Source organism: Lipophrys pholis (assembly GCF_963383615.2).
Source record: "Lipophrys pholis genome assembly, chromosome: 10".
Classification (NCBI taxonomy): domain Eukaryota; kingdom Metazoa; phylum Chordata; class Actinopteri; order Blenniiformes; family Blenniidae; genus Lipophrys; species Lipophrys pholis.
In genome coordinates, this window is record NC_137640.1 from 12,799,672 (window position 1) to 12,816,302 (window position 16,631).

A 16,631-nucleotide genomic window follows, 5' to 3' on the forward strand; every position below is an offset into this window, starting at 1 on the left:
CTGATTTGTCACCCCCCCCCCCTCCCAGAGATCATCACACGTTAGCCAGTTTTCTGTTGTCTTTAAAATTTATTGAGAATATTATTTTGTAAGATCACACACGCACACATATATATAAATTTCTTAACTTTTTCTTATTTACAAGAGTGGCATTGACAAAGAAATAAGCCTCCGTAAATTCTAAATATTAACAAAAATCGCAATATTCAAGTAGAATGATAGTGCATCACTATTGTCATATTTCACATTGTTGAATATGTCAAAACTATTTTCTGTACAGTTAAATTGATTTTTTTACAACTTGAAAATCATCTGTGGAAAAACAATCAAAGCATAATCATCATTCAGATTTCAAAGCAAATATCACTGCATTGTTTATTTTTTGTTTTTTTTACCACTCACATCCTCTCTTCTCCATTGTTTCTTCAGACCCCACAGGCAGGATTAGATGGGATATACGACTCCACAGTCCGCTGAACATGTTGGCATTGATTTTATTTAAATGAGCCGGGCTGGAGCTCACCAGCTTTTGCAGTAGGTGATCCTGCACCAACTCCTCCACCTCCTTCAGACTTTGATCGCTCGTAATCTCGTCCCGCGGCAGCAACACAGTAAACAACAGGAAAACCTTTTTATATGCGGCGCTCTCGTGGTCACAGTAGCGATAGAAAATGATGGTGGAGCTCGGAGGCAGCTCCTCTAAGCGATGAATGACCACCGCAGGTTTTTCTCCCTCAAAGGCTACTTGCAACTGGTTGTCGATGTCCAGCTTCACCTCGTCACCGTCGTACCCGGCCTGACCCGCCCCGTCAATGCTGAGCACGGAGGCATTAAAGGCAGACGAGAATGAGGAGGCAACACCCAGAGCCAGGCAGTGCAGCGTCTTCTCAGCGCCGCGGCCCGCAGCGAAGATCAGACTGACCGGCTCTGTGGGCTCCTTTGTTTTCAGGTGCTTTTCCAGGTGGATCTTACTCCTACGCCACAACTGATCTCTCTGGTGAGGAAAGGAACTCTCGAGAGTTGTGAAGTGCTCGTGAAACTGTTCAAGCTTCACAGCCCTGGAGGGATTCATTTTACCTTCATGTGAGGACAGGTGTAGCGACAGGGTCCAAAATGAAAAAACTGCAGTGCAGATGAGCAAGAGAATCCAACCCGTCATGCTCCAAATGAAACCTGAAAGAACACGATCATATTAAATAGAAGTAGTAATATTATAGAATAAAAGTATTTTTAGGGAAAAAAAACACACAAACATTGCAATTACAATGAGTTTAACTTACTTCCAGAGGAAGATCCAGTGCGTGTCTTGTTGCTGGTACTTGTTCTTGTGCTTTCTAAATCATAGAAATAAAAAGACCACCACCATGACTGAAACATCAACAAAGCCTCAATCATATGTTACCATGAACTGCAACAGTCAGCTGAAAGTGCACTACCTTTCTTCTTGAGATTGACTGTTCTGTTTCTTAAGGGTGTTTGCGCTTGGTTTTTATTCTTCAAGACGTCAACATCGCCGTAGTGGGGAACGTCAGGCCTCTCCGAAGAAGAACCTGAATCTAATTCCGTCACACTCATTACAAGTGTGCGAGATGCTGCGGTCATCAAGCTCACAGCAAGTTCACAAAGCAGCCATCAAGACTAAAGTTGTAAGCATAAAAATATGTACAGTATAATACCATTGACTGTTCTTCTGTTTTCTGCAACATTGGTAGTGGCTTGTGGAACCAGCATTTCCTGCCCGCTTCTCGACGATGTGGTCTGCGTAGCTTTGGTGGGAACTCCATGTGGATTTGTTGCTGAAAACAAGAAATTATGCCAAGAACTCTTCAGCAAAATACTTTGTGCAATAATGAAGTTAGAGTTTTTCAGAAACGCTGAGAACAATGTAGTTTTCATGTTGGGCCACTAGTGGGTGCTGTTGTTTTTGTAATGAAAACACACAGATAAAATCAGGCGCAGAACAACGCAATCTTAACAATGGCGAGTACATGGACATTCGTATGGACAGAAGATGAGGTTGGATTGTTGTTCCGGGCAATTCTCAACTTATAAACTACCAAGTCCCAGGAGAATATGGACTGAGAGTCATGACACTGGAGGCTGCCATTGTTGCTATTGTCCATCTACTCGCACATGTGCAGAAGAACTATTTACTACGGCCGTGGTGGACATGCACAGTAGCAACATTTTCGCCATCAACACGGAGACAGAGTGAGACCACCATACATAAATTCTACATTGGGAGCAGTCTTCAAAAAGGTGCATTTTCAGTGGCTCCGACTATGGTTGTCATGTAAACAGACACCCAAAATACAACAAAAGTTTGCGTTTTCACCAGAAAACATTGTATAAACAGGGCCTCACATAAGTGTAATATATCTTTGTGCAGTAAATCTCTGTGTTAGCCAGGGTGATATCTTATGCATTTACTGTGCCGATTAAATGTTTTTGCGTATAACAAAGTATTTTCACATATAAAAAACAAGAGTTCACCTTTTGTACTTTTTTTACACTATACTATGATATGATAATAATAATAATAATAATATAATCCTGAATGCACAAGAAAGTTCCCACAATCCTTGTAAAAGAAATCTATTTCTTTTTAAATTGTGGTCCTTTTGCTTCAGTTTCCTGTGTCCTTGGTCATTCTGTCTTCATGTGGTTATTTAATGGCTCATATTAGCATCTGCCATCAATTTGTTTTCTTTATGAATTTCACCGGGGTAAATTCTATATGGATGTTGCAGAATATCAAAATGTTTTAAATGTTTTCACCGTTTATGAATTACAAGTAATTGCATCCCCAACCTCACGAACGATCGATCTAAATAAAATTCCTGCTTGCTTAAAAAAAAAAAAAAGTGCTGTTTGCCTAATTTACAAAGTACAGCAACATGGTGCACAATGGACAGTTTGTCATTGATGGTAATGCCAAGGTAATTATAAATTTGTACCACCTATACAACATGGTTGTTTATTATAACAGGAGAGAGAGCAGAAGGTTTCTTGCAGAAATCTATCCTCATTTATTTTGCCTTTGGCCCATTTACACTGAAGGACTCAGTGCAACACTGATTCAAGTCCTCTGAAATAGGGAAGTGATGAACATCTTCATTTAAAAGTGAAACAATAGCTGTGTCGTCAACTATTGCAATGCTTTCCTCTCCGGGTTACCAACAAATATTATCCATGGAAGTGAATTCAAAATTCATCATGCATGCGAGTACTAACAAAAACTACACAAACTGTCTTCACACGGGTTGCCTGTCAGAGTTCTTATCAATATGGAAATTATTTTCAGTTTTACAGAGTGCTATACAGTCCTTAGCAAAGTACTAACTGAAATGTTTGTAGATAGAACCTGCTTTGCACTTTACATCTTTTGATTCCTCTCAAAATCCATTGAGTAATGCTGTTTTGTTACGACAGTCAAATCCACCGGAGCAACCTTCCATAGTGCAGGAGGTGACCGTCGCTGGATTAATTTATTAGAAAAACGCCTTCTCAATTACTTTGGACTCTTGAAAAATACACTGAAATGAATTCCTTTGCATTGTTACAATATATGTGATATAATAAATACTTTTAAATATGAAAAGTGTGATTAACTCACAAAACATCCACATTCATCTCCTATACCACTTTATTCTGTTCAGGGTAGTGGGGTACAGGAGCCGATCCCAGTTCACTATGGGCGAGGGTAGGATAAACTCTGGACATGTCACCAGTCCAATCACAAGACAAACACAGAGAATTAAACCACTGACACTCTCAACTGAGGGGCCATTTAGGGTCAACAATTAGCTTCACATGCATGTTTTTAGACTGTGTGTGAGAAGTTACCTTTAATTGGTTTGATTGAGGTGATTCTGTAAAATACCCTTTACTAGTTCAGAGTTGTTTAAGCCAATGTTTCCAACTATTTCAACAAGCATGTACTGCATGTCACCCCCACTTCCTTTTGACTGTATATTACTCAGACTATTTGCCTGTGTGTGCACGTTTTAAATACAAGCACTCATACATATTATACATGCAGGTGTGATTGATTGAATGGTATCGTCCCACCTTCATCCTCAGAGCCATCCGGAGGAGGGTTGTTGCTGCTGAGTGCTTCGTCTTGAAACGCCGCCTTCTGGAGCCTCGTCAGAGGACCCCTGCGGGTTACTGAAAGTGAAACAAAAATTAATGATTGCCATCGCATGGATTCTATGATGTAAATAAAATACAAAGTTCTTAATATTGTTCCTTTTAAACTTGCATGGATAAAAACGTGTCGAGTCATATGATATTAGTCGAAGGGTGCATCTCTAAACGTTTGTTAAACTTAAGTTGAAGTCCGTTAGCTCTGGGAGCTAAGCTAAATGTTTGGCCTAACTATCACATTCACTCACCAGTGGGGAACATTTTCCTCGGGGAGCGATTTCGGGCATTATTTTTGTCGTCTTTGGAGGCCATATATGAGGACAGATAAACGCCACAGACAGTAAACAACCTCACACAGCGAGGCGGTAGGTGGTGAAGCGGACTTCCTGGTCTTTCTGTTGATCGGAAGTGACGTAGTGGCACCACTCCTCGATATATTGACCGAAAGTAAAGAAGTGCCTTAAAGGTTCCGTGTTGACCTGCCTGTGCGATACACGCTTCTACAAGACTCCGGACACCGCAAACTAACCACCAACACTGGTCCTCTGCAGTGTAACAGAGGCTACGTCTGGAATCAGCTGGTGGTGAGAATTAAAAAGAGACCATGTTGTATTTTTTTCCATCACATGTAGGATTTTTAACCAGCTTCAGTCACGTATTGCATTGCGAACCGTTGGCTAACTGAGCATTTTCAACCGGGGCTACCCTAAGCGACACAATGTTACCAGTATACTAGTTAAATGTTCACTTTTTGTGCCATATATATAATCAAACCTTAGTTTTCACTGATCCGGTTCTCACAGAAGCTTTAAATTGGTTCGTTTTACCCTCTAGATTTCACTTTCACTTTAATCTAATATAGAGATTGTGCTATTTCCACGTAAAACAGTCTCTCGATGAGAAAACGGACTAAACTGTGTTTCAAAGAATAAAAAGTGTGAGAACGCCTCATAGACCTGGCTTCATCAGTGCACTCAGTTTTACAACACCAGTTTCAACTTTGAACACGTGACGCTAAAGTGCAGAAATGAATTGAGCTCAAAGGTTTCCTCAGAGTCTTCTTGGGTCTCATAGACCTGGCTTTATCACTGTACTCACTTTTACAACACCCGTTTGAACTTCATAACCTAATCCTCAACTTGGTGTACCCCTATTATCATTGACGGCAGTGTGCTGTCATCTGTGATGGCTTTCAATGATTGTCTTTACTCTCTCAAAGCTCCCGTTCTCCTTGACAAAATGTCAAAGATCCTGTAAACGTTTGGGTTTGTCTTGTGAAAAGACGTTCAATCACTCTGAAGTCAAGACTGTGACGGTCAATCTGAAATTTTCTTTCGGTTGCAGCCACTGATTGACTTGTTTTGGACAATTGTCTTGTTGGGAAGTGCACGTATGTCAGCTCCTCAACATCAAGGCTATTGAATGCAAATTGTCCAATTTCTTCATCTCGGGATCCATTGTGGTGGTGTTGTTGGCATTCTTACCTTATAGCAAGTTTGTCAATGGTTCTACTTCGGGTTGGACTTGCAGAGTTTGCCTGTTTTCCCGGACCATAAATGGATCTTCTCTGTGCACTGGTTTACGCTCACAGTCTTAGAACATGCATTTGAGGCTAATTTGTGACTCTAAATTGCCCATAGTTGCGAGTATAGTTGTACGTCTGTCTGTTTTTGAACTGTGATGGACTGGCGGCCTGTCCAGGATGTACCCTGCCTCCGCCCACTGTTAGCTGGAATAAGCTCTATTGATTCCAGCTCCACTTCTTCGCACAGTCAGAGTTTGATGTGGGTCAAAACCTGGAACCTAGCTTTAGTGAAAGGGAAACAGCTGGGTGTCTTACATACACATAATGCACCCACATTTTAATACACACAGACACACTGTTACATGCACCCAACACTCCATGAGGATTGGGGGCAGGTGTAGTGGAGAGAGGTCCTAGAATCCCACTCCCCTACTGTTGCAGCAGCAAAAAATGCACCACCCACGACCCATTTTAAATTGCAGAAATCCAGTAATCCTCCGCATTTTATTAGTTTCCGGACCTCCAAGTTGCATTTACACACACACACACACACACACACACGTACACACACATTTTTGCATCCTTTTCCTGATTTTTGATTTTTTTATCTCTTTTCTTTTGCTTCACTGTGACTCGGAATCAGACAATCTCCAGATGGCATGAAATATGCAGTGGCCTATGAGGTTGGATCCTCATAGACTAGTTATACACAGATACTAATTACAGTCAATTAGTTATCAGTAAAATTTTCCATAAATGTCACATATTGTTCAGAAATTCTTCAGAGATGTGTACATTTCTGTATAATAACAGAGATTCGTATGATTGAGGGTTTTTTCCCGTCTTTTTTTTTTTTTTTTTTTTTCACGACAGATGGTGATTCAGATGACAATATGGCCAATACAGAAATACATGAGAAGATTGAGCGTGGTTGGGATGATCCACATTCAGCCTCCGACTCTGATTTGGAGAAGCACAGCAGTGAATCACATAGCGATGACGAGCAGTCTGCTGAAGCTGAAGCAGTGAGTGGTAAGTGTCAAGTGATGAGTTCCAGTGACTTCGGTGGAGATTGCAGCAGGGTCTCCTGACAATTGCTTTTGTCTTCCGTGTGAGCTTGTGAGCTTTGTCACTGATGTGCTGCACGTAGACGTGAATTGTCTGAGTTTATGAGATCGGCTCCAATACTGCATTGCACCCTGCATAGTGAACTTAATTGAGCTATTATGTGGAATATGGCATTGCACTTCACTTTGACATGCATCACAAGCATTCTTATCATTCGATCAAATACTACGCAAATACTTGCAACGGCTTGTCTTTGTCTGGTTCTTGCTGCCCTCTTCATTAAGTTACACTGTCTCTTTGGAAGCTTTCACACTTGTTCCATATAAAGTAAACAATTCAAGTGTCATTACAAGCTCATTATGAACATTGTGACACTAGCCTTTTTGTTGATGTGGAAATTGCTGTTCTTATTTCATCAGATGGTGAGACTGCTGCGAAGAAAATCGCAGAAACTCCATCTTCCCCAAGCAAGGCGAAGCAAAAGAAGAAGAGGGGTACTCCTAAAGCCCTGTCTCACGGAAAGCCTCCAACTAAGGGACACACTCAAGCTGGACAGGGTGAGTCTTCATGTGAAATGCCTTTTTCCATGAGCCTTCTGCTGAAGATGGTACAAGCTTGGGTCCTCCATAAGCGTATAATAATGGTTTGATGTATCATGCATACAAGCTGGCAAGTACAACTCAAGAGTAGTCTTGTATTGTTTGTTTAATAGAATTAAATGGCTCTAGTTTACGCTAACCATGCTTCCTCGCTCTGGTCAATTTACGCAGGGGACATCAGTGGAACAAAATTAGCGACACCAGCAACACTATCGCCACAAGAGGAAAAGTCAAATAAACAAAGACATCAAGGTGGAAATGATGGCTCTGATACTCAGACAATAACTGAATCCTCGCCTGCAGATGTTCCTGATATTCTTCGAGGTAATGTTATCATTTTATTCTTGTTGAAGTTGTGATGATTAGCACCCAAGCATACATACAGTATAACTCAGGCTACTCATCAATACCGCCAGATAACTAACCACTGGTAGCTTTGTGAACTTTTTCAGGAAATTTAAATTATGATTTGCAGTTCTCAAAATATCCGTGGACTTTATTTTTTATTTTTTTTTTCCCTACAGGAGGTAGAGGACACGTGATAGCCGTGGTTATCGTAGCATGTATTGCCTTCTTGGTGCAGCAAAGCCAACGCGAGTCAACTCCTTTGAAAAACAATGTGCAAGACATAGACATCTTCCTGGAGCAGATGGAAAAGGTAAAAACTCGGTTTCCTAACCAGCGTGTTGAGCTGTGGCGCAGGAGCCGGCTCCACCTGGGGAGACATCTTGAGACAGCCCAGCCTACCGAGCCGGTGAGTCTGATCCTGACTGCCGGCCTTAACGCTCAGAAGACACTGCGCTGCCTCGCTAAGGGTATGGCCTCTGCCTTCTCCGATGCTCGTAATGCATCCATCCTCCACATTGACGGAGCCACGGCAGCCAGCCAAGACAGCGATCATGTGAAACTGGACATCGACAACAAGTTGCAGGGCGCTTTCGAGGGAAACACCCCCGTGGCTGTCATACATCGCTTTGATGAGCTGCCTCCTGGCTCCACCCTCATCTTTTATCGCTATTGTGACCATGAGAATGCTGCATACAAGAAGACGTTCCTGATCTTCACAGTGGTGCTCGGAGAGAAGGAGCTCCCAGCAGAGATCCAGCTGAGTGCTCTGGAGGAGATGGTGGATGATCACCTGCAGAGAAAGTTTCTCTCTCATAAGGATCCCGTGTCGTTTGACAGGATGGACCGGGACAAATACGGCGGTCTGTGGAGTCGTATTTCTCACCTCATTCTGCCAGTGGCTACAGAGGAAAGAATTGAGCATGAAGGATGTGGGATGACATGAACAGCGGCTCTTGTTTGAATGACTTGGCTCAAGCACTAAACTACTGCACACCTATGTTCATGATCAATCAATGAGTGGCATACGCACTCTGTAAACTTACCACAGAGTCTCGGTTGAAGGTGAAGAAAGAATAAGTGGTGGGACATTTGTAATCGGTGTAAAGTTATAATATAAAACATTTGATGTAAATGTGGCACTTTATTTTTGATCACTTTGATAAAACAAATACACAAACTTTTGGGGTAGATATATTTTGTAGCCTTTTGAAATGTATTTTTTTCCCAACTTGTTTGAACTTGAGGTTTTTAGAAGGGTAACTGTGTGTATCTATTAGTTCAGGTCTTGCAATCTTTTTCTTATTTCCATGATGGGTTCTTTTTGTTTGTTTTGTTGTTTGTTTTTTTTTAATTCTCAAACCTACATTTTATAATTTTTTTTTATTAACATCCCTTTTGTTTTTTTTCTTCTGCTTGCTTGTAAAGGTTCGCCACATGCATATGTTTAATGATTTAGCGCATAAATCAAATGTGCCTCAAAGTACAAATAAAGACAAATACTGGTTTGAATCGCTTTCGGTGTCACTGCAGTTACTTGTGTCGCCGCTAGAGAGCAGTAGAACATCATGACTGGAAAGTCATGCGCATCAGGTTGACGCCACGGGATACAACTGAGTTCGATATTGAACTCGACATGCATATCTCGTGACCTTATGTTTTTTTTTATTAAATCTGAGTGAACTTTTAAGAGTAGCCTTAAAGTGCCTGTGTGGTTTTTAGTTGCATCCAAGTTATAAAGTCACATAATCGGAGGAATCTTCTTATGGAGTTCAACTCCTCCTTGTCAGTGTGACCAGGTCCGCCTCCTGTCAGAACTCCTCCAGCAGCAGATGCCGGCTGCTTTTGTACGGAGTGCACGGCTATTTTCTTTTTAGTCAAGACTTTATTTGGCCAAACTTTAAAAATGTTTTCCCGCTTCTATGCAACACCCGGTTCATCTTCCCTTCTTTGCAGTAGCATGTAGATTATGAGGTTTTTCTGCAGCTGAGCCGATTGATGACAGATTGTGCGTGCGGGCTTATTTCTCTCTGGCGCTTTGGTGAGCCTGGCACCATGTCTAAGATATGCTCCGCCGTCGTGATGTGCTGTGCGCTCTTCTCATGGGGCTCTGCAGCGCCACCGTCCCGCAGCGCAGAGCCCCTGTCCCCCCCGGAGGAGAGCCAGCGGCTGCAGGAGGAGATAGACGGCCAAGAGAGCATCATCTCCAAGGTACGAAAACCCCCCACCAGCACTTTGTACGTCTTCAAAGATCATTATCACTTGTTAAAATACATTTAAAACAAACAAACATCCGTGCTCTTCTCTTTGTAGCTGCTGGGTGATTATGACAAAGTGAAAGCCCTCTCGGAAGGCTCTGACTGTCGGTGTAAATGTGTTGTCAGACCCCTGAGCAGGAGCGCGTGCCGGCGGATAGAGGAAGGCAGCGCCACCGCGCAGGACTTTTACACAGTGGAGACTATCACCTCTGGGCCGGAGTGCAAGTGCGCCTGCATCGCTCCTCCGTCAGCCGTCAATCCATGCGAGGGAGAGTTCAGGCTAAAAAAACTTAGGGAAGCTGGAAAAGACGACGTCAAGGTGAAGTTTCATCCTTTTCATTTTCCAGAGCTCCCCGTGCAGCCCGATGTCTTCCTGGGTAATTGATTTCTACAGACCCACTCTGGATCACTGGAGGATGTCCCATTTGACCGGAGATGGATAACCCCGTTGTTCTCGCCCTGCACAGACTATAAGAGTTTCATTAACACGGGACACGCCTATTTTATGTATGATTTGTATTGATGAAGTTGTTCTTTTTTGTTTTGACGGAGTCCCACTTGATCATTTTAGCTGTCCACCATCCTGGAGCTGCTGGAGGGCTCTTTCTATGGTATGGATCTACTGAAGCTGCACTCAGTTACTCATAAGCTCCTGCATCGTGTGGAGCGTATTGAAAAGGTACAGTAATCTCATCAATCCTAGAATACTGTTGGTTCTGACACATGTGCACCTTGAGGTTCAGCCTTGTTTCCATTCATAGATGTGAACTTATCAATAATGGAACAAGCTGTTTAAAGTTTTTCATCAGGACACAATAATAAAAGAATGGATTATCGGATCACTGGAAATAGCAGATTAAATATATCACCAGAAATACCCCAATGACTCAATAAAGAAAAGCCATTTGATTTCCAAAAGCGGTTAGGTCATGCATGTTTGAGACACAGATAGGACTCGCATGCAGAGGAAGAAGACAGACTTGGGTCTGACAGTTTATTTGGAGACATGGTCTGACATGAAGGGTCAAAGATCATTTCAAATGGGCAGAGTGCAGAAGGGCAATGCACAGGCTTTAACTACATAAAACCACACTTGGAATGAGACCCGGGAGCACATGAACGCTGGGTTCCATGCAAGACGCTACGCAACAAACTGGCAACTTACAAAGCTGAGACCATCCCATTCATACACCCAGAGGGAGTGGGTAGACAAGGAGTAATCACGGTGAGTCTCACGGACAAGCCGGAAACTAAGCAGTGAGAAAGTGCACATGAACACATACACACAAACAAACAGATGGCACAAACGTTCACCTGGAGGGACAGACGTGGCTGCAAACATTTCAGGGTTTGAAATCTAAATTACGTGACCATTTGGAGATAAGTAGTGATACCAGAAGCAGCTACACATGATCAAACATTTGTTGTATACTTGTAGAATTTTTTTTTTACAAAAAACAAATACTTTACCATTAAGAGCAGCTGGCCAAGAGTTGAAATAACCTTTTTATTTCAATTAGATAATATGCAAATAATGCTAATACATTTGTCAGTTTGACTGATATTCATTGTGCCTTTTTTGTCCTTCTCCACCGACATGCTAAATGTATTGGTTCTTGCTTCTGGGATTGTTCCTGACTGCATGAAGGTGGTGCCTCTGAATCAAACCGTGGAAGAAGAGAAGCCCCGGGAGCATCCTCCCATCCAGGCGGCTGTGACTGAAAATCCACCTACTCCTCTTCCCCTTCAGCATCAACATTTCACTGAGATCAGTGGGGCAGCGGTCTTTAAAAATCTGGAGGTAAATGTGTTATTTTAACTCTGATTTCTCTAGATTGGGTGCCCACACACATGCATTGATGGACCTTTTGTAGGCCACTGCACCTCAGATTGAGTATTTTCATCCTTGTCTGGTCTCTATCACTTCTTTCCATTTGGTAAAAATATCAACAAATGTGTTCTGGTCTTTTGGAAAGTGCAAAGCTGACTAAATTGGCTGACTAGATTTTCCACAATTGGTCGTGGAACAAAATTCTGACTTAATATCTTGGGAACCCTTTACACCACCACATGGTCTCAGTCTACATACTACCAGATCAGAGTCTTGCAAAAAATGGATCATTTTGATCAAATGTGTTCTGTCACAGTTATTGATATGAAACGACTTTATCAAAGAAACAAAAGCGTATATGGAAGTTATAATATTTAAAGATTAAGGGTTAATGTGTCTAGTAAATAATTCTCACAGAAACTACTATAAACACACGTACAAACCAAAAGAAAATGATTGCACACATGATGTTCTTCCTGTGCTGTTCTTTTTCTTTTTTTTTTGTCAAATAATTAACTTTAATGTTCAATTTCTGACATGTCGCAGTTTCATCCTGTGCATTATTGTCAGAATTATATCTTGATTTATAGTATTTTGAACTGAAATGAATGCAGGCACAGATGCTTTTCTTCAGCTGAGGGAAGGCAGGAGTAGAAAAGAAGTGATTGAATTCATATGTTGCTGCTCAGATTTGCAACATTTCCCCAAAAGAAAAGAAACAATTACATGTTTTGGGTTTTTTTCTCCATCAACTCCTTCATAAAGTCATTGCCAATGACCAGGAATGTGTTAAAGAGTTATCGAGGCAATTTGAAAGTTTGGCAGGACCAGTGGACAACAGTGGACCTCAGGCCAGTGACTAGACCTCTGGGCACAGATCCCTGATGACTTTTTGTAAATGTGGAACCGGTCCAGCAGCGCTGCCAGGAACTAGACTTCGTATACAAGTGATTCACTCGGTTGATGTTTCTGAAGTAATCTTGTAAAGAGTATCTGCAACACCTCGTTTACCGACAAGTGAAACTAAATTCAAACACATCCGACTGATTCAAAGACTCGTCTGCATTAAGGAATAATGTGGATTCACTGCAGCTCGTGTCAAACTTTGTGGTTTTGGTCATTCTTTTCCACATGCTGACTCATCGTACCACATCCCAACGGTTTGTTTTTCTTCATTGTGAAAAGTCTGAAACAACATTCACATAGTCATGTAATCATCCTGAACTCGTTTAAGTGAAATCGGTCATATTGGTCAGCGTCGGTAAATTAACAGTTTAGCGATATCGGCTTTATCTCAATGCAGCAGGAGCGATTCCGAACTACTGACACTGTGCCTGTCTACGTCTCACCAACAGGACAAGTATGAAGAGAGGCTCATGGTGGAAAATCCACCTCTTCTCAAGACAGATGGCTCTGCTCAGATCATTGAGGTCAGACCTCAGGTGACTCCCAAACATGTGCCTGACAAGGAGACTTCTGACGTGTCAAAGACCGGTCCCAATGGGATGATCATCAGAGGAATGACCTTCTATAAATCTGAGCCAGAGCCTATGGTGGCGGATGACGGGGAGCCCGGAGAGAACTGTGAGTGTGTACAATCACTCACCTGTAAGGAAGTGATTTTAAAGTGAAGATCAAAAAAAAAAAGAAAAGAAAAAATAATCTAACTCACTACTTCCATCGACACAAAAACGTTTGGATAGATATTAATACCATGTGGTCTCAGGAAATCTCAAAGCATTAGCAGAAAGCAACAAACACTTAGCTGTAAAAAAAGAAAAATACAGTAACATGTGTGATCCTGGAGTTTTACTGTTTGTTCAGACTGAAGAATCGAATGATAATTTTCAGTTTAAACGTGGTTGCACAACGAAAGCAAAACGTGACCAACTGTTTTTGCTCTTCTAGATTTTGAATATCATGGATTCAGCGGAGATGGCCCAATCAACCTATTCATTGAAGAGAATCTTCTTCAGCACAGAGCCCCTCGTCCAAGGACAAACGTAGGATCAAGATCATTTCAACCGAAGACACCAGATGCTTTGCTTTACCAAGGTTCTCGGAGAACCAGCCAACCAAACAATCCAAAAGAGGGTGAGACCACTTCAAAAACTCCACAGGAGTTCAGTAGTGTCACTGGAACCACATCACTGGATGTATCTGCAGATGTGCGTGGTGAAACATCCACAGCAACAGGCATCGGATTTGCACCAACCACAACAGTACAAGACGTCAGGACCACAAACTCTGCACCTCAGATCACCGATGGAGTCACGACTGAAATAAATGTGTTGCCAGACCCCTTGGTTGATAAACCAACAGACGAGTCTGTAAATGTCGCTCCCGAGGAAACCACGGAAACTACAATAAGTGCCTCTACAATCATAGCCTCAAAAGAAACTTTACTTGAATTAACGACGAGAAATAAACCCGCCAAACTGACGGAAACGTCCAACCCAGAAAGACCTAGAGACCTAATTCAAACCACACCTCTCGGGATGACGGCTAATCCAAGTCCAAAAGCTTCAGCTTCGAGCCCGACAGCTGCTATGTCCATCACACCAGATGCCGTAAAAACCTCGGGGCCGTTTCATCCCACAGCGGCTCCCACCATAGTGACGCTCACACGGGGTGCCGCTACAACTCCACCACAAGAAACCGAGTCCACCTTCACGTCAGGCTCAACCGCACCGCCCGCCACTACACCGATACTGTCGACTTTGCTCCCCGACAGTACACTGCCTGTCACCACGCCAGTGAGTATTACTGCTACAGCCCCCATCACGACCACCACGGCCTCGAGGCAGACTCCTCGGGTCAAGAAGAAATACAAAATCAGCTGGGAAGAGGAAGACGGGGAAGAAGGACGACAGAAGATAGATGAGCCAATGCAAAGACAAGAGGAATCCACATCAGAGAAACCAGGTAAATACTAATTGGACCATCTTTAGTCTCCGGAAACCACCACCACATGTGCTGATTTGATCCTTCACAACTGTAACATTTTTTGCAGAGATTTTCTGTAAATTTCTAAACTTTGAAATTCAGTGCTCTGTCATCTTTTGTAACCTCTCCCTTTCCTTTCCGTGATTCAAGCTGGTTAAAACAAAAGACTCTTAATTATTTTCAGACTCATTGACGTAGGTCTGGATGATGTTAAGCTGCTTCCAAATCCCCAGTCAGAGCTTTATGTCTTCATCTCTCTTCGTTTCTTTCATGCTTTTTTTTTTTTTCAACAGAGGAGTGTAAGGACACTTTGGCCACCATCTCTGAGCCAGTAACTCACAACACCTATGGCAAGAATGAGGGAGCGTGGATGAAGGATCCAAAATCTAACGAGGACAAAATTTATGTCACCAACTTCTATTACGGGAACAACCTCCTGGAGTTCCGCAGCTTGGAGGTTTTCAAACAAGGTAAGAGCCAGCGGTTACTATCTGAAGGAAGCGAAGCTTGCTCTTGTTTCCACATTTGGATTCAATAATATGAGTCTCTATCCTCTTTTTTTTTGTTATTGTTGTTTTCTCAAGGCCGTTTCACCAACTCCTACAAGCTTCCTTACAACTGGATTGGCACAGGCCACGTGGTCTATAACGGAGCCTTCTACTACAACCGGGCCTTCTCCCGTGACATCATCAAGTTTGACCTGCGGCAGCGTTACGTGGCTGCCTGGACCATGCTCCATGACGCCCTGTTCGAAGAGTCGTCGTCGCCATGGGAGTGGCGCAGCCACTCAGACATCGACTTTGCTGTGGACGAGAGCGGCCTGTGGATCATCTACCCGGCGCTGGATGACGAGGGATTCTTACAGGAGGTGGTTGTTCTTAGTCGCTTGAACCCCTCTGACCTCAGCATGCAGAGGGAGACAACTTGGAGGACAGGGCTTCGAAGAAATCACTTTGGCAACTGCTTCATTGTTTGTGGCGTCCTGTATGCTGTTGACAGCTACAACCAAAGGGAGGCCAACCTGGAATATGCTTTCGACACGCACACGAATACTCAAATGATTCCCAGGATGCCCTTCATCAACAACTACACCTACACCACGCAGATCGACTACAATCCCAAGGAGGGGGTTTTATATGCGTGGGACAATGGACATCAAGTCACTTACAACATTAAATTTGCGTATGTAGACCCTTAGTAAGGGCATGAAAGTCCCTTTTAAATTTAATTGTTAATTCTTTATTTGAATGGATTGTAGATCAGTCCACATGACCCTCGGTGGAGGTACAATATCAGCCAAGTGTACAAATATGCTTTTAGTATATTATGTTTAAATTGCTCTTATTGGGTTTAGTTTTTTATCAAAATAAATGAAAGTGAGTCAGTCATTACTTCCAGTTGTACTGTCTACAGTGTAATGCTGTAAAAACAACACGACAATAGATTCGATGTGGAGAGGAATCAGAATACCTCAGAGATTCTATTATTTAAAAGATTAAAATTAATCCCTTTTCTGCGTGGCCAAATCATTGCATTCTGTTTATTGCACATTATTTCACATTTGCCACATATCTTATGTCTTGTGAAAGCACTTACTCGCTCCGTATCAGACCCCTCTGAGGACACTCCAATAAAGCTCTGAAATACCAACAGTAAATGTCTTCTTTGTTCCGCTAAACAATTGATGTCAAAATGACTTTAATGATAGCTTGTGAGTGTTATGTCGACTGCGATGCTTGGAGGATAAAGTTAGAGGACAGGAAAGCTTTAGGGAGAGAGAGAGAGAGAGAAAAAAAGCAAACACAGACATACCAAAAGTGGCTGCTCAGGCCGCGGATATAGTAAACGCTTAGTGGTTGTAAGCTAAGTGATTGTTGTAAAAAAAAAAAAAAAGAAGAAGATCAATTTAC

At 42.4% G+C, this 16,631-nt stretch overlaps 3 protein-coding genes across 4 annotated transcripts; 2 read left to right on the forward strand and 1 right to left on the reverse strand.

Moving 5' to 3' along the window:
- Positions 1–53: 53 nt before the first annotated feature.
- Positions 54–4,553, reverse strand: LOC308115316 (torsin-1A-interacting protein 2-like). The gene is made up of 6 exons (XM_080472760.1): positions 4,398–4,553; positions 4,072–4,170; positions 1,677–1,796; positions 1,437–1,556; positions 1,281–1,334; positions 54–1,173 (listed from the first exon to the last, which is right to left on the reverse strand). The coding sequence occupies exons 1-6, from the start codon at positions 4,459–4,461 to the stop codon at positions 392–394; spliced, it is 1,239 nt and encodes a 412-aa protein (XP_080328886.1). The 5' UTR covers positions 4,462–4,553; the 3' UTR covers positions 54–391.
- A 20-nt stretch (positions 4,554–4,573) lies between these two features.
- LOC308115317 (torsin-1A-interacting protein 2-like) lies at positions 4,574–9,197 on the forward strand. Of its 2 annotated transcripts, none has more exons than XM_080472761.1 (5): positions 4,574–4,733; positions 6,548–6,706; positions 7,162–7,299; positions 7,513–7,665; positions 7,866–9,197. In XM_080472761.1, exons 2-5 carry the CDS (start codon positions 6,568–6,570, stop codon positions 8,630–8,632), a joined length of 1,197 nt encoding a protein of 398 aa, XP_080328887.1. In that variant the 5' UTR covers positions 4,574–4,733; positions 6,548–6,567; the 3' UTR covers positions 8,633–9,197. The 2 variants fall into 2 exon arrangements, with proteins under 2 accessions (XP_080328887.1, XP_080328888.1); XM_080472762.1 differs by having other exon boundaries at positions 4,667–4,730.
- Positions 9,198–9,292: 95 nt separating this feature from the next.
- Positions 9,293–16,112, forward strand: olfml2ba (olfactomedin-like 2Ba). The gene is made up of 8 exons (XM_080472967.1): positions 9,293–9,897; positions 10,000–10,263; positions 10,516–10,623; positions 11,593–11,745; positions 13,131–13,359; positions 13,684–14,700; positions 15,015–15,191; positions 15,306–16,112. Exons 1-8 carry the CDS (start codon positions 9,685–9,687, stop codon positions 15,917–15,919), a joined length of 2,775 nt encoding a protein of 924 aa, XP_080329093.1. The 5' UTR covers positions 9,293–9,684; the 3' UTR covers positions 15,920–16,112.
- Positions 16,113–16,631: the final 519 nt, after the last annotated feature.